This window comes from Heterodontus francisci, chromosome 19 (assembly GCF_036365525.1).
Source record: "Heterodontus francisci isolate sHetFra1 chromosome 19, sHetFra1.hap1, whole genome shotgun sequence".
NCBI classification, from domain to species: domain Eukaryota; kingdom Metazoa; phylum Chordata; class Chondrichthyes; order Heterodontiformes; family Heterodontidae; genus Heterodontus; species Heterodontus francisci.
In genome coordinates this window covers 11,544,229-11,566,092 of record NC_090389.1, presented here as the reverse complement: position 1 = coordinate 11,566,092, position 21,864 = coordinate 11,544,229, and the positions used below count along the sequence as shown (strand labels likewise).

At 59.9% G+C, this 21,864-nt stretch overlaps 1 protein-coding gene across 1 annotated transcript; it reads right to left on the bottom strand.

Moving 5' to 3' along the window:
* Positions 1-20,153: 20,153 nt before the first annotated feature.
* On the bottom strand, positions 20,154-20,741 carry LOC137380320 (period circadian protein-like). The gene has a single exon (XM_068052251.1). The coding sequence runs from the start codon at positions 20,739-20,741 to the stop codon at positions 20,154-20,156; it is 588 nt and encodes a 195-aa protein (XP_067908352.1).
* Between the last annotated feature and the right edge of the window lie 1,123 nt (positions 20,742-21,864).

Here is a 21,864-nt window from a genome sequence, read left to right as displayed (position 1 = left end):
GCCCTCAGTGTTGCACCCAGTGCCACCCTCAATATTGCTCGCAGTGCTGCGCTCAGTGTTCCACCCAGTACCACCCTCAATATTGCTCCCAGTGCTGCGCTCAGTGTTGCGCCCAGTGCCACCCTCAGTGTTCCACCCATTGCCACCCTCAACATTGCTCCCAGTGCCGCCCTCAGTGTTGCTCCCAGTGATGCCCTCAGTTTTCCACCCAGTGCCACCCTCAGTGTTGCTCCCAGTGCCACCCTCAGTGTTGCTCCCAGTGCCATCCTCAGTGTTGCTCCCAGTGCCGCCCTCAGTGTTCCACCCAGTGCCACCCTCAATATTGCTCCCAGTGCCACCCTCAGTGTTCCACCCAGTGCCACCCTCAATATTGCTCCCAGTGCTGTGCTCAGTGTTGCTCCCAGTGCCGCCCTCAGTGTTCCACCCAGTGCCACCCTCAATATTGCTCCCAGTGCCGCCCTCAGTGTTGCACCCAGTGCCACCCTCAGTCCTGCTCCCAGTGCCACCCTCAGTGTTGCTCCCAGTGCCACCCTCAGTGTTCCACCCAGTGCCACCCTCAATATTGCTCCCAGTGCTGCGCTCAGTGTTGCGCCCAGTGCCACCCTCAGTGTTCCACCCATTGCCACCCTCAACATTGCTCCCAGTGCTGCCCTCAGTGTTGCTCCCAGTGCTGCCCTCAGTGTTGCACCCAGTGCCACCCTCAGTGTTGCTCCCAGTGCCACCCTCAGTGTTGCTCCAGTGCCATCCTCAGTGTTGCTCCCAGTGCTGCCCTCAGTGTTGCACCCAGTGCCACCCTCATTTCTGCTCCCAGTGCCACCCTCAGTGTTGCTCCCAGTGCCACCCTCAGTGTTCCACCCAGTGCCACCCTCAATATTGCTCCCAGTGCTGCGCTCAGTGTAGCGCCCAGTGCCACCCTCAGTGTTCCACCCATTGCCACCCTCAGTGTTCCACCCAGTGCCACCCTCAATATTGCTCCCAGTGTCACCCTCAGTGTTGCACCCAGTGCCACCCTCAGTGTTGCTCCCAGTGCCGCCCTCAGTGTTCCACCCAGTGCCACCCTCAATATTGCTCCCAGTGCCACCCTCAGTGTTCCACCCAGTGCCACCCTCAATATTGCTCCCAGTGCTGCGCTCAGTGTTGCTCCCAGTGCCGCCCTCAGTGTTGCACCCAGTGCCACCCTCAGTCCTGCTCCCAGTGCCACCCTCAGTGTTGCTCCCAGTGCCATCCTCAGTGTTCCACCCAGTGCCACCCTCAATATTGCTCCCAGTGCTGCGCTCAGTGTTGCGCCCAGTGCCACCCTCAGTGTTCCACCCATTGCCACCCTCAACATTGCTCCCAGTGCTGCCCTCAGTGTTGCTCCCAGTGCTGCCCGCAGTGTTGCACCCAGTGCCACCCTCAGTGTTGCTCCCAGTGCCACCCTCAGTGTTGCTCCAGTGCCATCCTCAGTGTTGCTCCCAGTGCTGCCCTCAGTGTTGCACCCAGTGCCACCCTCATTCCTGCTCCCAGTGCCACCCTCAGTGTTGCTCCCAGTGCCACCCTCAGTGTTCCACCCATTGCCACCCTCAATATTGCTCCCAGTGCTGCGCTCAGTGTTGCGCCCAGTGCCACCCTCAGTGTTCCACCCATTGCCACCCTCAACATTGCTCCCAGTGCCGCCCTCAGTGTTGCTCCCAGTGCTTCCCTCAGTGTTCCACCCAGTGCCACCCTCAGTGTTGCTCCCAGTGCCACCCTCAGTGTTGCTCCCAGTGCCATCCTCAGTGTTGCTCCCAGTGCCGCCCTCAGTGTTCCACCCAGTGCCACCCTCAATATTGCTCCCAGTGCCACCCTCAGTGTTCCACCCAGTGCCACCCTCAATATTGCTCCCAGTGCTGCGCTCAGTGTTGCTCCCAGTGCCGCCCTCAGTGTTCCACCCAGTGCCACCCTCAATATTGCTCCCAGTGCTGCGCTCAGTGTTGCGCCCAGTGCCACCCTCAGTGTTCCACCCATTGCCACCCTCAACATTGCTCCCAGTGCTGCCCTCAGTGTTGCACCCAGTGCTGCCCTCAGTGTTGCACCCAGTGCCACCCTCAGTGTTGCTCCCAGTGCCACCCTCAGTGTTTCTCCTGTGCCATCCTCAGTGTTGCTCCCAGTGCTGCCCTCAGTGTTGCACCCAGTGCCACCCTCATTCCTGCTCCCAGTGCCACCCTCAGTGTTCCACCCAGTGCCACCCTCAATATTGCTCCCAGTGCTGCGCTCAGTGTAGCGCCCAGTGCCACCCTCAGTGTTCCACCCATTGCCACCCTCAACATTGCTCCCAGTGCCGCCCTCAGTGTTGCTCCCAGTGCTGCCCTCAGTGTTGCACCCAGTGCCACCCTCAGTGTTGCTTCCAGTGCCACCCTCAGTGTTGCACCCAGTGCCACCCTCAGTGTTCCACCCATTGCCACCCTCAACATTGCTCCCAGTGCTGCCCTCAGTATTTCACCCAGTGCTGCCCTCAGAATTTCTCCCAGTGCCTTCCTCAGTATTGCTTCCATTGCCATCCTTAGTATTGCTCCCTGAGCCGTCCTCAGTGTTGCTCCCAGTGCCACCCTCAGTGTTGCTCCCAGTGCCGCCCTCAGTGTTGCACCCAGTGCCACCCTCAGTGTTGCTCCAAGTGCCACCCTCAGTGTTGCTCCCAGTGCCATCCTCAGTGTTGCTCCCAGTGCCGCCCTCAGTGTTCCACCCAGTGCCACCCTCAATATTGCTCCCAGTGCCACCCTCAGTGTTCCACCCAGTGCCACCCTCAATATTGCTCCCAGTGCTGCGCTCAGTGTTGCTCCCAGTGCTGCCCTCAGTGTTGCACCCAGTGCCACCCTCAGTGTTGCTTCCAGTGTCACCCTCAGTGTTGCTCAGTGCCACCATCAATATTGTTCCCAGTGACACCCTCAGTATTGCTCCCAGTGCCGCCCTCAGTGTTCCACCCCGTGCTGCCCTCAGAATTTCTCCCAGTGCCTTCCTCAGTATTGCTTCCATTGCCATCCTCAGTATTGCTCCCAGAGCCGTCCTCAGTGTTGCTCCCAGTGCCACCCTCAGTGTTCCACCCAGTGCCACCCTCAATATTTCTCCCAGTGCCACCCTCAGTGTTGCACCCAGTGCCACCCTCATTGTTGCTCCAGTGCTGCCCTCAGTGTTGCACCCAGTGCCACCCTCAATATTGCTCGCAGTGCTGCGCTCAGTGTTCCACCCAGTACCACCCTCAATATTGCTCCCAGTGCTGCGCTCAGTGTTGCGCCCAGTGCCACCCTCAGTGTTCCACCCATTGCCACCCTCAACATTGCTCCCAGTGCCGCCCTCAGTGTTGCTCCCAGTGATGCCCTCAGTTTTCCACCCAGTGCCACCCTCAGTGTTGCTCCCAGTGCCACCCTCAGTGTTGCTCCCAGTGCCATCCTCAGTGTTGCTCCCAGTGCCGCCTTCAGTGTTCCACCCAGTGCCACCCTCAATATTGCTCCCAGTGCCACCCTCAGTGTTCCACCCAGTGCCACCCTCAATATTGCTCCCAGTGCTGTGCTCAGTGTTGCTCCCAGTGCCGCCCTCAGTGTTCCACCCAGTGCCACCCTCAATATTGCTCCCAGTGCCGCCCTCAGTGTTGCGCCCAGTGCCACCCTCAGTCCTGCTCCCAGTGCCACCCTCAGTGTTGCTCCCAGTGCCACCCTCAGTGTTCCACCCAGTGCCACCCTCAATATTGCTCCCAGTGCTGCGCTCAGTGTTGCGCCCAGTGCCACCCTCAGTGTTCCACCCATTGCCACCCTCAACATTGCTCCCAGTGCTGCCCTCAGTGTTGCTCCCAGTGCTGCCCTCAGTGTTGCACCCAGTGCCACCCTCAGTGTTGCTCCCAGTGCCACCCTCAGTGTTGCTCCAGTGCCATCCTCAGTGTTGCTCCCAGTGCTGCCCTCAGTGTTGCACCCAGTGCCACCCTCATTTCTGCTCCCAGTGCCACCCTCAGTGTTGCTCCCAGTGCCACCCTCAGTGTTCCACCCAGTGCCACCCTCAATATTGCTCCCAGTGCTGCGCTCAGTGTAGCGCCCAGTGCCACCCTCAGTGTTCCACCCATTGCCACCCTCAACATTGTTCCCAGTGCCGCCCTCAGTGTTGCTCCCAGTGCTGCCCTCAGTGTTGCACCCAGTGCCACCCTCAGTGTTGCTTCCAGTGCCACCCTCAGTGTTGCACCCAGTGCCACCCTCAGTGTTCCACCCATTGCCACCCTCAACATTGCTCCCAGTGCTGCCCTCAGTGTTGCTCCCAGTGCTGCCCTCAGTGTTGCACCCAGTGCCACCCTCAGTGTTGCTCCCAGTGACACCCTCAGTATTGCTCCCAGTGCTGCCCTCAGTATTTCACCCAGTGCTGCCCTCAGAATTTCTCCCAGTGCCTTCCTCAGTATTGCTTCCATTGCCATCCTTAGTATTGCTCCCTGAGCCATCCTCAGTGTTGCTCCCAGTGCCACCCTCAGTGTTGCCCCCAGTGCCGCCCTCAGTGTTGCACCCAGTGCCACCCTCAGTGTTGCTCCCAGTGCCACCCTCAGTGTTGCTCCCAGTGCCATCCTCAGTGTTGCTCCCAGTGCCGCCCTCAGTGTTCCACCCAGTGCCACCCTCAATATTGCTCCCAGTGCCACCCTCAGTGTTCCACCCAGTGCCACCCTCAATATTGCACCCAGTGCTGCGCTCAGTGTTGCTCCCAGTGCTGCCCTCAGTGTTGCACCCAGTGCCACCCTCAGTGTTGCTTCCAGTGTCACCCTCAGTGTTGCTCAGTGCCACCATCAATATTGTTCCCAGTGACACCCTCAGTATTGCTCCCAGTGCCGCCCTCAGTGTTCCACCCCGTGCTGCCCTCAGAATTTCTCCCAGTGCCTTCCTCAGTATTGCTTCCATTGCCATCCTCAGTATTGCTCCCAGAGCCGTCCTCAGTGTTGCTCCCAGTGCCACCCTCAGTGTTCCACCCAGTGCCACCCTCAATATTTCTCCCAGTGCCACCCTCAGTGTTGCACCCAGTGCCACCCTCATTGTTGCTCCAGTGCTGCCCTCAGTGTTGCACCCAGTGCCACCCTCAATATTGCTCGCAGTGCTGCGCTCAGTGTTCCACCCAGTACCACCATCAATATTGCTCCCAGTGCCACCCTCAGTGTTGCATCCAGTGCCACCCTCAGCGTTGCACCCAGTGCCACCCTCAATATTGCTCCCAGTGCTGGGCTCAGTGTGGCACCCGGTGCCACCCTCAGTGTTGCTCCCAGTGCTGCCCTCAGTGTTGCACCCAGTGCCACCCTCAATGTTGCTGCCAGTGCTGCGCTCAGTGTCGCACCCAGTGCCACCCTCAGTGTTGCTCCCAGTGCCGCCCTCAGTGTTGCACCCAGTGCCACCCTCAGTGTTGCTCCCAGTGCCATCCTCAGTGTTGCTCCCAGTGCCGCCCTCAGTGTTGCTCCCAGTGCCGCCCTCAGTGTTCCACCCAGTGCTACCCTCAATATTGCTCCCAGTGCCACCCTCAGTGTTGCACCCAGTGCCACCCTCAGTCCTGCTCCCAGTGCCACCCTCAGTGTTGCTCCCAGTGCCACCCTCAGTGTTGCTCCCAGTGCCATCCTCAGTGTTGCTCCCAGTGCCGCCCTCAGTGTTCCACCCAGTGCCACCCTCAATATTGCTCCCAGTGCCACCCTCAGTGTTCCACCCAGTGCCACCCTCAATATTGCACCCAGTGCTGCGCTCAGTGTTGCTCCCAGTGCTGCCCTCAGTGTTGCACCCAGTGCCACCCTCAGTGTTGCTTCCAGTGTCACCCTCAGTATTGCTCCCAGAGCCGTCCTCAGTGTTGCTCCCAGTGCCACCCTCAGTGTTCCACCCAGTGCCACCCTCAATATTGCTCCCAGTGCCACCCTCAGTGTTGCACCCAATGCCACCCTCATTGTTGCTCCAGTGCTGCGCTCAGTGTTCCACCCATTACCACCATCAATATTGCTCCCAGTGCCACCCTCAGTGTTGCATCCAGTGCCACCCTCAGCGTTGCACCCAGTGCCACCCTCAATATTGCTCCCAGTGCTGGGCTCAGTGTGGCACCCGGTGCCACCCTCAGTGTTGCTCCCAGTGCTGCCCTCAGTGTTGCACCCAGTGCCACCCTCAATGTTGCTGCCAGTGCTGCGCTCAGTGTCGCACCCAGTGCCACCCTCAGTGTTGCTCCCAGTGCCGCCCTCAGTGTTGCACCCAGTGCCACCCTCAGTGTTGCTCCCAGTGCCACCCTCAGTGTTGCTCCCAGTGCCATCCTCAGTGTTGCTCCCAGTGCCGCCCTCAGTGTTGCTCCCAGTGCCGCCCTCAGTGTTCCACCCAGTGCTACCCTCAATATTGCTCCCAGTGCCACCCTCAGTGTTGCACCCAGTGCCACCCTCAGTCCTGCTCCCAGTGCCACCCTCAGTGTTGCTCCCAGTGCCACCCTCAGTGTTCCACCCAGTGCCACCCTCAATATTGCTCCCAGTGCTGCGCTCAGAGTTGCTCCCAGTGCCATCCTCAGTGTTGCTCCCAGTGCCATCCTTAGTATTGCTCCCTGAGCCGTCCTCAGTGTTGCTCCCAGTGCCACCCTCAGTGTTGCTCCCAGTGCCGCCCTCAGTGTTGCACCCAGTGCCACCCTCAGTGTTGCTCCCAGTGCCACCCTCAGTGTTGCTCCCAGTGCCATCCTCAGTGTTGCTCCCAGTGCCGCCCTCAGTGTTCCACCCAGTGCCACCCTCAATATTGCTCCCAGTGCCACCCTCAGTGTTCCACCCAGTGCCACCCTCAATATTGCACCCAGTGCTGCGCTCAGTGTTGCTCCCAGTGCTGCCCTCAGTGTTGCACCCAGTGCCACCCTCAGTGTTGCTTCCAGTGTCACCCTCAGTGTTGCTCAGTGCCACCATCAATATTGTTCCCAGTGACACCCTCAGTATTGCTCCCAGTGCCGCCCTCAGTGTTCCACCCCGTGCTGCCCTCAGAATTTCTCCCAGTGCCTTCCTCAGTATTGCTTCCATTGCCATCCTCAGTATTGCTCCCAGAGCCGTCCTCAGTGTTGCTCCCAGTGCCACCCTCAGTGTTCCACCCAGTGCCACCCTCAATATTGCTCCCAGTGCCACCCTCAGTGTTGCACCCAGTGCCACCCTCATTGTTGCTCCAGTGCTGCCCTCAGTGTTGCACCCAGTGCCACCCTCAATATTGCTCGCAGTGCTGCGCTCAGTGTTCCACCCAGTACCACCATCAATATTGCTCCCAGTGCCACCCTCAGTGTTGCATCCAGTGCCACCCTCAGCGTTGCACCCAGTGCCACCCTCAATATTGCTCCCAGTGCTGGGCTCAGTGTGGCACCCGGTGCCACCCTCAGTGTTGCTCCCAGTGCTGCCCTCAGTGTTGCACCCAGTGCCACCCTCAATGTTGCTCCCAGTGCTGCGCTCAGTGTCGCACCCAGTGCCACCCTCAGTGTTGCTCCCAGTGCCGCCCTCAGTGTTGCACCCAGTGCCACCCTCAGTGTTGCTCCCAGTGCCACCCTCAGTGTTGCTCCCAGTGCCATCCTCAGTGTTGCTCCCAGTGCCGCCCTCAGTGTTGCTCCCAGTGCCGCCCTCAGTGTTCCACCCAGTGCTACCCTCAATATTGCTCCCAGTGCCACCCTCAGTGTTGCACCCAGTGCCACCCTCAGTCCTGCTCCCAGTGCCACCCTCAGTGTTCCACCCAGTGCCACCCTCAATATTGCTCCCAGTGCTGCGCTCAGAGTTGCTCCCAGTGCTGCCCTCAGTGTTGCACCCAGTGCCACCCTCAGTGTTGCTTCCAGTGTCACCCTCAGTGTTGCTCAGTGCCACCATCAATATTGTTCCCAGTGACACCCTCAGTATTGCTCCCAGTGCCGCCCTCAGTGTTCCACCCAGTGCTGCCCTCAGAATTTCTCCCAGTGCCTTCCTCAGTATTGCTTCCATTGCCATCCTCAGTATTGCTCCCAGAGCCGTCCTCAGTGTTGCTCCCAGTGCCACCCTCAGTGTTCCACCCAGTGCCACCCTCAATATTGCTCCCAGTGCCACCCTCAGTGTTGCACCCAGTGCCACCCTCATTGTTGCTCCAGTGCTGCCCTCAGTGTTGCACCCAGTGCCACCCTCAATATTGCTCGCAGTGCTGCGCTCAGTGTTCCACCCAGGACCACCATCAATATTGCTCCCAGTGCCACCCTCAGTGTTGCATCCAGTGCCACCCTCAGCGTTGCACCCAGTGCCACCCTCAATATTGCTCCCAGTGCTGGGCTCAGTGTGGCACCCAGTGCCACCCTCAGTGTTGCTCCCAGTGCTGCCCTCAGTGTTGCACCCAGTGCCACCCTGAATGTTGCTCCCAGTGCTGCACTCAATGTCGCACCCAGTGCCACCCTCAGTGTTACTCCCAGTGCCGCCCTCAGTGTTGCTCCCAGTGCCACCCCCTAGCGTTGCTCCCAGTGCCGCCCTCAGTGTTGCACCCAGTGCCACCCTCAGTGTTGCTCCCAGTGCCACCCTCAGTGTTGCTCCCAGTGCCATCCTCCGTGTTGCTCCCAGTGCCGCCCTCAGTGTTCCACCCAGTGCTACCCTCAATATTGCTCCCAGTGCCACCCTCAGTGTTGCACCCAGTGCCACCCTCAGTCCTGCTCCCAGTGCCACCCTCAGTGTTGCTCCCAGTGCCACCCTCAGTGTTCCACCCAGTGCCACCCTCAATATTGCTCCCAGTGCTGCGCTCAGTGTTGCGCCCAGTGCCACCCTCAACATTGCTCCCAGTGCTGCCCTCAGTGTTGCACCCAGTGCCACCCTCAGTGTTGCTTCCAGTGCCACCCTCAGTGTTGCACCCAGTGCCACCCTCAGTGTTGCTCCCAGTGCCACCCTCAGTGTTGCTCATTGCCACCATCAATATTGTTCCCAGTGACACCCTCAGTATTGCTCCCAGTGCCGCCCTCAGTGTTCCACGCAGTGCTGCCCTCTGAATTTCTCCCAGTGCCTTCCTCAGTGTTGCTTCCATTGCCATCCTCAGTATTGCTCCCAGAGCCGTCCTCAATATTGCTCCCAGTGCCACCCTCAGTGTTCCACCCAGTGCCACCCTCAATATTGCTCCCAGTGTCACCCTCAGTGTTGCACCCAGTGCCACCCTCAGTGTTGCTCCAGTGCTGCCCTCAGTGTTGCACCCAGTGCCACCCTCAATATTGCTCCCAGTGCTGCGCTCAGTGTTCCACACAGTACCACCCTCAATATTGCTCCCAGTGCCACCCTCAGTGTTGCATCCAGTGCCACCCTCAGCGTTGCTCCCAGTGCTGCGCTCAGTGTCGCACCCAGTGCCACCCTCAGTGTTGCTCCCACTGCTGCGCTCAGTGTTGCACCCAGTGCCACCCTCAGTGTTGCTCCCAGTGCCACCCTCAGTGTTGCTCCAGTGCCATCCTCAGTGTTGCTCCCAGTGCCGCCCTCAGTGATGCTCCCAGTGCTACCCTCAGTGTTGCTCCCAGTGCCGCCCTCAGTGTTGCATCCAGTGCCACCCTCAGTGTTGCTCCCAGTGCCACCCTCAGCGTTGCTCCCAGTGCCATCCTCAGTGTTGCTCCCAGTGCCGCCCTCAGTGTTCCACCCAGTGCCACCCTCAATATTGCTCCCAGTGCCGCCCTCAGTGTTGCACCCAGTGCCACCCTCATTGTTGCTCCAGTGCTGCCCTCAGTATTGCACCCAGTGCCACCCTCAATATTGCTCGCAGTGCTGCGCTCAGTGTTCCACCCAGTACCACCATCAATATTGCTCCCAGTGCCACCCTCAGTGTTGCATCCAGTGCCACCCTCAGCGTTGCACCCAGTGCCACCCTCAATATTGCTTCCAGTGCTGGGCTCAGTGTGGCACCCAGTGCCACCCTCAGTGTTGCTCCCAGTGCTGCCCTCAGTGTTGCACCCAGTGCCACCCTCAATGTTGCTCCCAGTGCTGCGCTCAGTGTCGCACCCAGTGCCACCCTCAGTGTTGCTCCAGTGCCATCCTCAGTGTTGCTCCCAGTGCCGCCCTCAGTGTTGCTCCCAGTGCCACCCTCAGTGTTGCTCCCAGTGCCGCCCTCAGTGTTGCACCCAGTGCCACCCTCAGTGTTGCTCCCAGTGCCACCCTCAGTGTTGCTCCCAGTGCCATCCTCAGTGTTGCTCCCAGTGCCGCCCTCAGTGTTCCACCCAGTGCTACCCTCAATATTGCTCCCAGTGCCACCCTCAGTCCTGCTCCCAGTGCCACCCTCAGTGTTGCTCCCAGTGCCACCCTCAGTGTTCCACCCAGTGCCACCCTCAATATGGCTCCCAGTGCTGCACTCAGTGTTGCGCCCAGTGCCACCCTCAACATTGCTCCCAGTGCTGCCCTCAGTGTTGCACCCAGTGCCACCCTCAGTGTTGCTTCCAGTGCCACCCTCAGTGTTCCACCCAGTGCCACCCTCAATATTGCTCCCAGTGCCGCCCTCAGTGTTGCAGCCAGTGCCACCCTCATTGTTGCTCCAGTGCTGCCCTCAGTGTTGCACCCAGTGCCACCCTCAATATTGCTCGCAGTGCTGCGCTCAGTGTTCCACCCAGTACCACCATCAATATTGCTCCCAGTGCCACCCTCAGTGTTGCATCCAGTGCCACCCTCAGCGTTGCACCCAGTGCCACCCTCAATATTGCTCCCAGTGCTGGGCTCAGTGTGGCACCCAGTGCCACCCTCAGTGTTGCTCCCAGTGCTGCCCTCAGTGTTGCACCCAGTGCCACCCTCAATGTTGCTCCCAGTGCTGCGCTCAGTGTCGCACCCAGTGCCACCCTCAGTGTTGCTCCAGTGCCATCCTCAGTGTTGCTCCAGTGCCGCCCTCAGTGTTGCTCCCAGTGCCACCCTCAGTGTTGCTCCCAGTGCCACCCTCAGTGTTGCACCCAGTGCCACCCTCAGTGTTGCTCCCAGTGCCACCCTCAGTGTTGCTCCCAGTGCCATCCTCAGTGTTGCTCCCAGTGCCGCCCTCAGTGTTCCACCCAGTGCTACCCTCAATATTGCTCCCAGTGCCACCCTCAGTCCTGCTCCCAGTGCCACCCTCAGTGTTGCTCCCAGTGCCACCCTCAGTGTTCCACCCAGTGCCACCCTCAATATGGCACCCAGTGCTGCACTCAGTGTTGCGCCCAGTGCCACCCTCAACATTGCTCCCAGTGCTGCCCTCAGTGTTGCACCCAGTGCCACCCTCAGTGTTGCTTCCAGTGCCACCCTCAGTGTTGCACCCAGTGCCACCCTCAACATTGCTCCCAGTGCTGCCTTCATTGTTGCTCCCAGTGCCACCCTCAGTGTTGCTCAGTGCCACCATCAATATTGTTCCCAGTGACACCCTCAGTATTGGTCCCAGTGCCGCCCTCAGTGTTCCACCCAGTGCTGCCCTCAGAATTTCTCCCAGTGCCTTCCTCAGTATTGCTTCCATTGCCATCCTCAGTATTGCTCCCAGAGCCGTCCTCAGTGTTGCTCCCAGTGCCACCCTCAGTGTTCCACCCAGTGCCACCCTCAATATTGCTCCCAGTGTCACCCTCAGTGTTGCACCCAGTGCCACCCTCAGTGTTGCTCCAGTGCTGCCCTCAGTGTTGCACCCAGTGCCACCCTCAATATTGCTCCCAGTGCCGCCCTCAGTGTTGCACCCAGTGCCACCCTCAGTCCTGCTCCCATTGCCACCCTCAGTGTTGCTCCCAGTGCCACCATCAGTGTTCCACCCAGTGCCACCCTCAATATTGCTCCCAGTGCTGCGCTCAGTGTTGCGCCCAGTGCCATCCTCAGTGTTCCACCCATTGCCACCCTCAACATTGCTCCCAGTGCCGCCCTCAGTGTTGCTCCCAGTGCTGCCCTCAGTGTTGCACCCAGTGCCACCCTCAGTGTTGCTCCCAGTGCCACCCTCAGTGTTGCTCCAGTGCCATCCTCAGTGTTGCTCCCAGTGCCGCCCTCAGTGTTGCACCCAGTGCCACCCTCATTCCTGCTCCCAGTGCCACCCTCAGTGTTGCTCCCAGTGCCACCCTCAGTGTTCCACCCAGTGCCATCCTCAATATTGCTCCCAGTGCTGCGCTCAGTGTTGCGCCCAGTGCCACCCTCAGTGTTCCACCCATTGCCACCGTCAACATTGCTCCCAGTGCCGCCCTCAGTGTTGCTCCCAGTGCTGCCCTCAGTGTTGCACCCAGTGCCACCCTCAGTGTTGCTTCCAGTGCCACCCTCAGTGTTGCACCCAGTGCCACCCTCAGTGTTCCACCCATTGCCACCCTCAACATTGCTCCCAGTGCTGCCCTCAGTGTTGCTCCCAGTGCTGCCCTCAGTGTTGCACCCAGTGCCACCCTCAGTGTTGCTCCCAGTGACACCCTCAGTATTGCTCCCAGTGCTGCCCTCAGTATTTCACCCAGTGCTGCCCTCAGAATTTCTCCCAGTGCCTTCCTCAGTATTGCTTCCATTGCCATCCTTAGTATTGCTCCCTGAGCCGTCCTCAGTGTTGCTCCCAGTGCCACCCTCAGTGTTGCTCCCAGTGCCGCCCTCAGTGTTGCACCCAGTGCCACCCTCAGTGTTGCTCCCAGTACCACCCTCAGTGTTGCTCCCAGTGCCATCCTCAGTGTTGCTCCCAGTGCCGCCCTCAGTGTTCCACCCAGTGCCACCCTCAATATTGCTCCCAGTGCCACCCTCAGTGTTCCACCCAGTGCCACCCTCAATATTGCTCCCAGTGCTGCGCTCAGCGTTGCTCACAGTGCTGCCCTCAGTGTTGCACCCAGTGCCACCCTCTGTGTTGCTTCCAGTGTCACCCTCAGTGTTCCACCCAGTGCCATCCTCAGTATTGCTCCCAGAGCCGTCCTCAGTGTTGCTCCCAGTGCCACCCTCAGTGTTCCACCCAGTGCCACCCTCAATATTGCTCCCAGTGCCACCCTCAGTGTTGCACCCAGTGCCACCCTCATTGTTGCTCCAGTGCTGCCCTCAGTGTTGCACCCAGTGCCACCCTCAATATTGCTCGCAGTGCTGCGCTCAGTGTTCCACCCAGTACCACCATCAATATTGCTCCCAGTGCCACCCTCAGCGTTGCACCCAGTGCCACCCTCAATATTGCTCCCAGTGCTGGGCTCAGTGTGGCACCCAGTTCCAACTCTCAGTGTTGCTCCCACTGCTGCGCTCAGTGTTGCACCCAGTGCCACCCTCAATGTTGCTCCCAGTGCCACCCTCAGTGTTGCTCCAGTGCCATCCTCAGTGTTGCTCCCAGTGCCGCCCTCAGTGATGCTCCCAGTGCTACCCTCAGTGTTGCTCCCAGTGCCGCCCTCAGTGTTGCACCCAGTGCCACCCTCAGTGTTGCTCCCAGTGCCACCCTCAGTGTTGCTCCCAGTGCCATCCTCAGTGTTGCTCCCAGTGCCGCCCTCAGTGTTCCACCCAGTGCCACCCTCAATATTGCTCCCAGTGCCGCCCTCAGTGTTGCACCCAGTGCCACCCTCAGTCCTGCTCCCAGTGCCACCCTCAGTGTTGCTCCCAGTGCCACCCTCAGTGTTCCACCCAGTGCCACCCTCAATATTGCTCCCAGTGCTGCGCTCATTGTTGCGCCCAGTGCCACCCTCAGTCCTGCTCCCAGTGCCACCCTCAGTGTTGCTCCCAGTGCCACCCTCAGTGTTCCACCCAGTGCCACCCTCAATATTGCTCCCAGTGCTGCGCTCAGTGTTGCGCCCAGTGCCACCCTCAGTGTTCCACCCATTGCCACCCTCAACATTGCTCCCAGTGCCGCCCTCAGTGTTGCTCCCAGTGCTGCCCTCAGTGTTGCACCCAGTGCCACCCTCAGTGTTGCTCCCAGTGCCACCCTCAGTGTTGCTCCAGTGCCATCCTCAGTGTTGCTCCCAGTGCCGCCCTCAGTGTTGCACCCAGTGCCACCCTCATTCCTGCTCCCAGTGCCACCCTCAGTGTTGCGCCCAGTGCCACCCTCAGTGTTCCACCCATTGCCACCCTCAACATTGCTCCCAGTGCCGCCCTCAGTGTTGCACCCAGTGCCACCCTCAGTGTTGCACCCAGTGCCACCCTCAGTGTTGCTCCCAGTGCCACCCTCAGTGTTGCTCCCAGTGCCACCCTCAGTGTTGCTCCAGTGCTATCCTCAGTGTTGCTCCCAGTGCCGCCCTCAGTGTTGCACCCAGTGCCACCCTCATTCCTGCTCCCAGTGCCACCCTCAGTGTTGCTCCCAGTGCCACCCTCAGTGTTCCACCCAGTGCCACCCTCAATATTGCTCCCAGTGCTGCGCTCAGTTTTGCGCCCAGTGCCACCCTCAGTGTTCCACCCATTGCCACCCTCAACATTGCTCCCAGTGCCGCCCTCTGTGTTGCTCCCAGTGCTGCCCTCAGTGTTGCACCCAGTGCCACCCTCAGTGTTGCTTCCAGTGCCACCCTCAGTGTTGCATCCAGTGCCACTCTCAGTGTTCCACCCATTGCCACCCTCAACATTGCTCCCAGTGCTGCCCTCAGTGTTGCTCCCAGTGCTGCCCTCAGTGTTGCACCCAGTGCCACCCTCAGTGTTGCTCCCAGTGACACCCTCAGTATTTCACCCAGTGCTGCCCTCAGAATTTCTCCCAGTGCCTTCCTCAGTATTGCTTCCATTGCCATCCTTAGTATTGCTCCCTGAGCCGTCCTCAGTGTTGCTCCCAGTGCCACCCTCAGTGTTGCTCCCAGTGCCGCCCTCAGTGTTGCACCCGTGCCACCCTCAGTGTTGCTCCCAGTGCCACCCTCAGTGTTGCTCCCAGTGCCATCCTCAGTGTTGCTCCCAGTGCCGCCCTCAGTGTTCCACCCAGTGCCACCCTCAATATTGCTCCCAGTGCCGCCCTCAGTGTTGCACCCAGTGCCATCCACAGTCCTGCTCCCAGTGCCACCCTCAGTGTTGCTCCCAGTGCCACCCTCAGTGTTCCACCCAGTGCCACCCTCAATATTGCTCCCAGTGCTGCGCTCAGTGTTGCGCCCAGTGCCACCCTCAGTGTTCCACCCATTGCCACCCTCAACATTGCTCCCAGTGCCGCCCTCAGTGTTGCTCCCAGTGCTGCCCTCAGTGTTGCACCCAGTGCCACCCTCAGTGTTGCTCCCAGTGCCACCCTCAGTTTTGCTCCAGTGCCATCCTCAGTGTTGCTCCCAGTGCCGCCCTCAGTGTTGCACCCAGTGCCACCCTCATTCCTGCTCCCAGTGCCACCCTCAGTGTTGCTCCCAGTGCCACCCTCAGTGTTCCACCCAGTGCCACCCTCAATATTGCTCTCAGTGCTGCACTCAGTGTTGCGCCCAGTGCCACCCTCAGTGTTCCACCCATTGCCACCCTCAACATTGCTCCCAGTGCCGCCCTCAGTGTTGCTCCCAGTGCTGCCCTCAGTGTTGCACCCAGTGCCACCCTCAGTGTTGCTTCCAGTGCCACCCTCAGTGTTGCACCCAGTGCCACCCTCAGTGTTCCACCCAGTGCCACCCTCAATATTGCTCCCAGTGCTGCGCTCAGTGTTGCTCCCAGTGCCGCCCTCAGTGTTCCACCCAGTGCCACCCTCAATATTGCTCCCAGTGCCGCCCTCAGTGTTGCAGCCAGTGCCACCCACAGTCCTGCTCCCAGTGCCACCCTCAGTGTTGCTCCCAGTGCCACCCTCAGTGTTCCACCCAGTGCCACCCTCAATATTGCTCCCAGTGCTGCGCTCAGTGTTGCGCCCAGTGCCACCCTCAGTGTTCCACCCATTGCCACCCTCAACATTGCTCCCAGTGCCGCCCTCAGTGTTGCTCCCAGTGCTGCCCTCAGTGTTGCACCCAGTGCCACCCTCAGTGTTGCTCCCAGTGCCACCCTCAGTTTTGCTCCAGTGCCATCCTCAGTGTTGCTCCCAGTGCCGCCCTCAGTGTTGCACCCAGTGCCACCCTCATTCCTGCTCCCAGTGCCACCCTCAGTGTTGCTCCCAGTGCCACCCTCAGTGTTCCACCCAGTGCCACCCTCAATATTGCTCTCAGTGCTGCACTCAGTGTTGCGCCCAGTGCCACCCTCAGTGTTCCACCCATTGCCACCCTCAACATTGCTCCCAGTGCCGCCCTCAGTGTTGCTCCCAGTGCTGCCCTCAGTGTTGCACCCAGTGCCACCCTCAGTGTTGCTTCCAGTGCCACCCTCAGTGTTGCACCCAGTGCCACCCTCAGTGTTCCACCCATTGCCACCCTCAACATTGTTCCCAGTGCTGCCCTCAGTGTTGCTCCCAGTGCTGCCCTCAGTGTTGCACCCAGTGCCACCCTCAGTGTTGCTCCCAGTGACACCCTCAGTATTGCTCCCAGTGCTGCCCTCAGTATTTCACCCAGTGCTGCCCTCAGAATTTCTCCCAGTGCCTTCCTCAGTATTGCTTCCATTGCCATCCTTAGTATTGCTCCCTGAGCCGTCCTCAGTGTTGCTCCCAGTGCCACCCTCAGTGTTGCTCCCAGTGCCGCCCTCAGTGTTGCACCTAGTGCCACCCTCAGTGTTGCTCCCAATGCCACCCTCAGTGTTGCTCCCAGTGCCATCCTCAGTGTTGCTCCCAGTGCCGCCCTCAGTGTTCCACCGAGTGCCACCCTCAATATTGCTCCCAGTGCCACCCTCAGTGTTCCACCCAGTGCCACCCTCAATATTGCTCCCAGTGCTGCGCTCAGTGTTGCTCCCAGTGCTGCCCTCAGTGTTGCACCCAGTGCCACCCTCTGTGTTGCTTCCAGTGTCACCCTCAGTGTTGCCCCCATTGCCACCCTCAGTGTTCCACCCAGTGCCACCCTCAGTGTTGCTCCCAGTGCTGCCTTCATTGTTGCTCCCAGTGCCACCCTCAGTGTTGCTCAGTGCCACCATCAATATTGTTCCCAGTGACACCCTCAGTATTGCTCCCAGTGCCGCCCTCAGTGTTCCACACCGTGCTGCCCTCAGAATTTCTCCCAGTGCCTTCCTCAGTATTGCTTCCATTGCCATCCTCAGTATTGCTCCCAGAGCCATCCTCAGTGTTGCTCCCAGTGCCACCCTCAGTGTTCCACCCAGTGCCACCCTCAATATTGCTCCCTGTGCCACCCTCAGTGTTGCACCCAGTGCCACCCTCATTGTTGCTCCAGTGCTGCCCTCAGTGTTGCACCCAGTGCCACCCTCAATATTGCTCGCAGTGCTGCGCTCAGTGTTCCACCCAGTACCACCATCAATATTGCTCCCAGTGCCACCCTCAGTGTTGCATCCAGTGCCACCCTCAGCGTTGCACCCAGTGCCACCCTCAATATTGCTCCCAGTGCTGGGCTCAGTGTGGCACCCAGTGCCACCCTCAGTGTTGCTCCCACTGCTGCGCTCAGTGTTGCACCCAGTGCCACCCTCAATGTTGCTCCCAGTGCCACCCTCAGTGTTGCTCCAGTGCCATCCTCAGTGTTGCTCCCAGTGCCGCCCTCAGTGATGCTCCCAGTGCTACCCTCAGTGTTGCTCCCAGTGCCACCCTCAGTGTTGCACCCAGTGCCACCCTCAGTGTTGCTCCCAGTGTCATCCTCTGTGTTGCTCCCAGTGCCATCCTCAGTGTTGCTCCCAGTGCCACCCTCAGTGTTCCACCCAGTGCCACCCTCAATATTGCTCCCAGTGCCGCCCTCAGTGTTGCACCCAGTGCCACCCTCAGTGTTGCTCCCAGTGCCACCCTCAGTGTTGCTCCCAGTGCCACCCTCAGTGTTCCACCCAGTGCCACCCTCAATATTGCTCCCAGTGCTGCGCTCAGTGTTGCGCCCAGTGCCACCCTCAGTCCTGCTCCCAGTGCCACCCTCAGTGTTGCTCCCAGTGCCACCCTCAGTGTTGCACCCATTGCCACCCTCAGTGTTGCTCCCAGTGCCACCCTCAGTGTTGCTCCCAGTGCCACCCTCAGTGTTGCTCCAGTGCCATCCTCAGTGTTGCTCCCAGTGCCGCCCTCAGTGTTGCTCCCAGTGCCACCCACATTCCTGCTCCCAGTGCCACCCTCAGTGTTGCTCCCAGTGCCACCCTCAGTGTTCCACCCAGTGCCACCCTCAATATTGCTCCCAGTGCTGCGCTCAGTGTTGCGCCCAGTTCCACCCTCAGTGTTCCACCCATTGCCACCCTCAACATTGCTCCCAGTGCCACCCTCAGTTTTGCACCCAGTGCCACCCTCAGTGTTCCACCCATTGCCACCCTCAACATTGCTCCCAGTGCTGCCCTCAGTGTTGCTCCCAGTGCTGCCCTCAGTGTTGCACCCAGTGCCACCCTCAGTGTTGCTCCCATTGACACCCTCAGTATTGCTCCCAGTGCTGCCCTCAGTATTTCACCCCGTGCTGCCCTCAGAATTTCTCCCAGTGCCTTCCTCAGTATTGCTTCCATTGCCATCCTTAGTATTGCTCCCTGAGCCGTCCTCAGTGTTGCTCCCAGTGCCACCCTCAGTGTTGCTCCCAGTGCCTTCCTCAGTGTTGCTTCCATTGCCATCCTCAGTATTGCTCCCAGAGCCATCCTCAGTATTGCTCCCAGAGCCTTCCTCAATATTGCTCCCAGTGCCACCCTGAGTGTTCCACCCTGTGCCACCCCCAATATTGCTCCCAGTGCCACCCTCAGTGTTCCACCCAGTGCCACCCTCAATATTGCTCCCAGTGCTGCGCTCAGTGTTGCTCCCAGTGCCGCCCTCAGTGTTCCACCCAGTGCCACCCTCAATATTGCTCCCAGTGCCGCCCTCAGTGTTGCACCCAGTGCCACCCTCAGTCCTGCTCCCAGTGCCACCCTCAGTGTTGCTCCCAGTGCCACCCTCAGTGTTCCACCCAGTGCCACCCTCAATATTGCTCCCAGTGCTGCGCTCAGTGTTGCGCCCAGTGCCACCCTCAGTGTTCCACCCATTGCCACCCTCAACATTGCTCCCAGTGCCGCCCTCAGTGTTGCTCCCAGTGCTGCCCTCAGTGTTGCACCCAGTGCCACCCTCAGTGTTGCTTGCAGTGCCACCCTCAGTGTTGCTCCAGTGCCATCCTCAGTGTTGCTCCCAGTGCCGCCCTCAGTGTTGCACCCAGTGCCACCCTCATTCCTGCTCCCAGTGCCACCCTCAGTGTTGCTCCCAGTGCCACCCTCAGTGTTCCACCCAGTGCCACCCTCAATATTGCTCCCAGTGCTGCGCTCAGTGTTGCGCCCAGTGCCACCCTCAGTGTTCCACCCATTGCCACCCTCAACATTGCTCCCAGTGCCGCCCTCAGTGTTGCTCCCAGTGCTGCCCTCAGTGTTGCACCCAGTGCCACCCTCAGTGTTGCTTCCAGTGCCACCCTCAGTGTTGCACCCGTGCCACCCTCAGTGTTGCTCCCAGTGGAACCCTCAGTGTTGCTCCCTGTGCCATCCTCAGTGTTGCTCCCAGTGCCGCCCTCAGTGTTCCACCCAGTGCCACCCCCAATATTGCGCCCAGTGCCACCCTCAGTGTTCCACCCAGTGCCACCCTCAATATTGCTCCCAGTGCTGCGCTCAGTGTTGCTCCCAGTGCCGCCCTCAGTGTTCCACCCAGTGCCACCCTCAATATTGCTCCCAGTGCCGCCCTCAGTGTTGCACCCAGTGCCACCCTCAGTCCTGCTCCCAGTGCCACCCTCAGTGTTGCTCCCAGTGCCACCCTCAGTGTTCCACCCAGTGCCACCCTCAATATTGCTCCCAGTGCTGCGCTCAGTGTTGCGCCCAGTGCCACCCTCAGTGTTCCACCCATTGCCACCCTCAACATTGCTCCCAGTGCCGCCCTCAGTGTTGCTCCCAGTGCTGCCCTCAGTGTTGCCCCCAGTGCCACCCTCAGTGTTGCTTGCAGTGCCACCCTCAGTGTTGCTCCAGTGCCATCCTCAGTGTTGCTCCCAGTGCCGCCCTCAGTGTTGCACCCAGTGCCACCCTCATTCCTGCTCCCAGTGCCACCCTCAGTGTTGCTCCCAGTGCCACCCTCAGTGTTCCACCCAGTGCCACCCTCAATATTGCTCCCAGTGCTGCGCTCAGTGTTGCGCCCAGTGCCACCCTCAGTGTTCCACCCATTGCCACCCTCAACATTGCTCCCAGTGCCGCCCTCAGTGTTGCTCCCAGTGCTGCCCTCAGTGTTGCACCCAGTGCCACCCTCAGTGTTCCACCCATTGCCACCCTCAACATTGCTCCCAGTGCTGCCCTCAGTGTTGCTCCCAGTGCTGCCCTCAGTGTTGCACCCAGTGCCACCCTCAGTGTTGCTCCCAGTGACACCCTCAGTATTGCTCCCAGTGCTGCCCTCAGTATTTCACCCAGTGCTGCCCTCAGAATTTCTCCCAGTGCCTTCCTCAGTATTGCTTCCATTGCCATCCTTAGTATTGCTCCCTGAGCCGTCCTCAGTGTTGCTCCCAGTGCCACCCTCAGTGTTGCTCCCAGTGCCTTCCTCAGTGTTGCTTCCATTGCCATCCTCAGTATTGCTCCCAGAGCCATCCTCAGTATTGCTCCCAGAGCCTTCCTCAATATTGCTCCCAGTGCCACCCTCAGTGTTCCACCCAGTGCCACCCTCAATATTGCTCCCAGTGCTGCACTCAGTGTTGCTCCCAGTGCTGCCCTCAGTGTTGCACCCAGTGCCACCCTCAGTGTTGCTTCCAGTGTCACCCTCAGTGTTGCCCCCATTGCCACCCTCAGTGTTCCACCCAGTGCCACCCTCAGTGTTGCTCCCAGTGCTGCCTTCATTGTTGCTCCCAGTGCCACCCTCAGTGTTGCTCAGTGCCACCATCAATATTGTTCCCAGTGACACCCTCAGTATTGCTCCCAGTGCCGCCCTCAGTGTTCCACCCCGTGCTGCCCTCAGAATTTCTCCCAGTGCCTTCCTCAGTATTGCTTCCATTGCCATCCTCAGTCTTGCTCCCAGAGCCGTCCTCAGTGTTGCTCCCAGTGCCACCCTCAGTGTTCCACCCAGTGCCACCCTCAATATTGCTCCCAGTGCCACCCTCAGTGTTGCACCCAGTGCCACCCTCATTGTTGCTCCAGTGCTGCCCTCAGTGTTGCACCCAGTGCCACCCTCAATATTGCTCGCAGTGCTGCGCTCAGTGTTCCACCCAGTACCACCATCAATATTGCTCCCAGTGCCACCCTCAGTGTTGCATCCAGTGCCACCCTCAGCGTTGCACCCAGTGCCACCCTCAATATTGCTCCCAGTGCTGGGCTCAGTGTGGCACCCAGTGCCACCCTCAGTGTTGCTCCCAGTGCTGCCCTCAGTGTTGCACCCAGTGCCACCCTCAATGTTGCTCCCAGTGCTGCGCTCAGTGTCGCACCCAGTGCCACCCTCAGTGTTGCTCCCAGTGCCACCCTCAGTGTTGCTCCAGTGCCATCCTCAGTGTTGCTCCCAGTGCCGCCCTCAGTGTTGCTCCCAATGCCATCCTCAATATTGCTCCCATTGCCACCCTCAGTGTTGCACCCAGTGCCGCCCTCGGTGTTCCACCCAGTGCCACCCTCAGTTTTGGTCCCAGTGCTGCCCTCAGTGTTGCTCTGTGTGCCACCCTCAGTGTTGCTCCCAGTGCCGCCCTCAGTATTGCACCCAGTGCTGCCCACAGTGTCGCTCCCAGTGCCACAGTCATTGTTGCTCCCAGTGCTGCCCTCAGTGTTGCTCCCAGTGACACCCTCAGTATTGCTATCAGTGCTGCCCTCAGTATTTCACCCAGTGCTGCCCTCAGAATTTCTCCCAGTGCCTTCCTCAGTATTGCTTCCATTGCCATCCTTAGTATTGCTCCCTGAGCCGTCCTCAGTGTTGCTCCCAGTGCCGCCCTCAGTGTTGCTCCCAGTGCCGCCCTCAGTGTTGCACCTAGTGCCACCCTCAGTGTTGCTCCCAGTGCCACCCTCAGTGTTGCTCCCAGTGCCGCCCTCAGTGTTCCACCCAGTGCCACCCTCAGTTTTGGTCCCAGTGCTGCCCTCAGTGTTGTTCTGTGTGCCACCCTCAGTGTTGCTCCCAATGCCACCCTCAATGTTGCTCCCAGTGC

Bases quoted from the DNA above. Each gene is read 5' to 3' on its own strand.
- LOC137380320 (XM_068052251.1), bottom strand. From the start codon at position 20,741: ATGGCAATGGAAGCAATACTGAGGAAGGCACTGGGAGAAATTCTGAGG.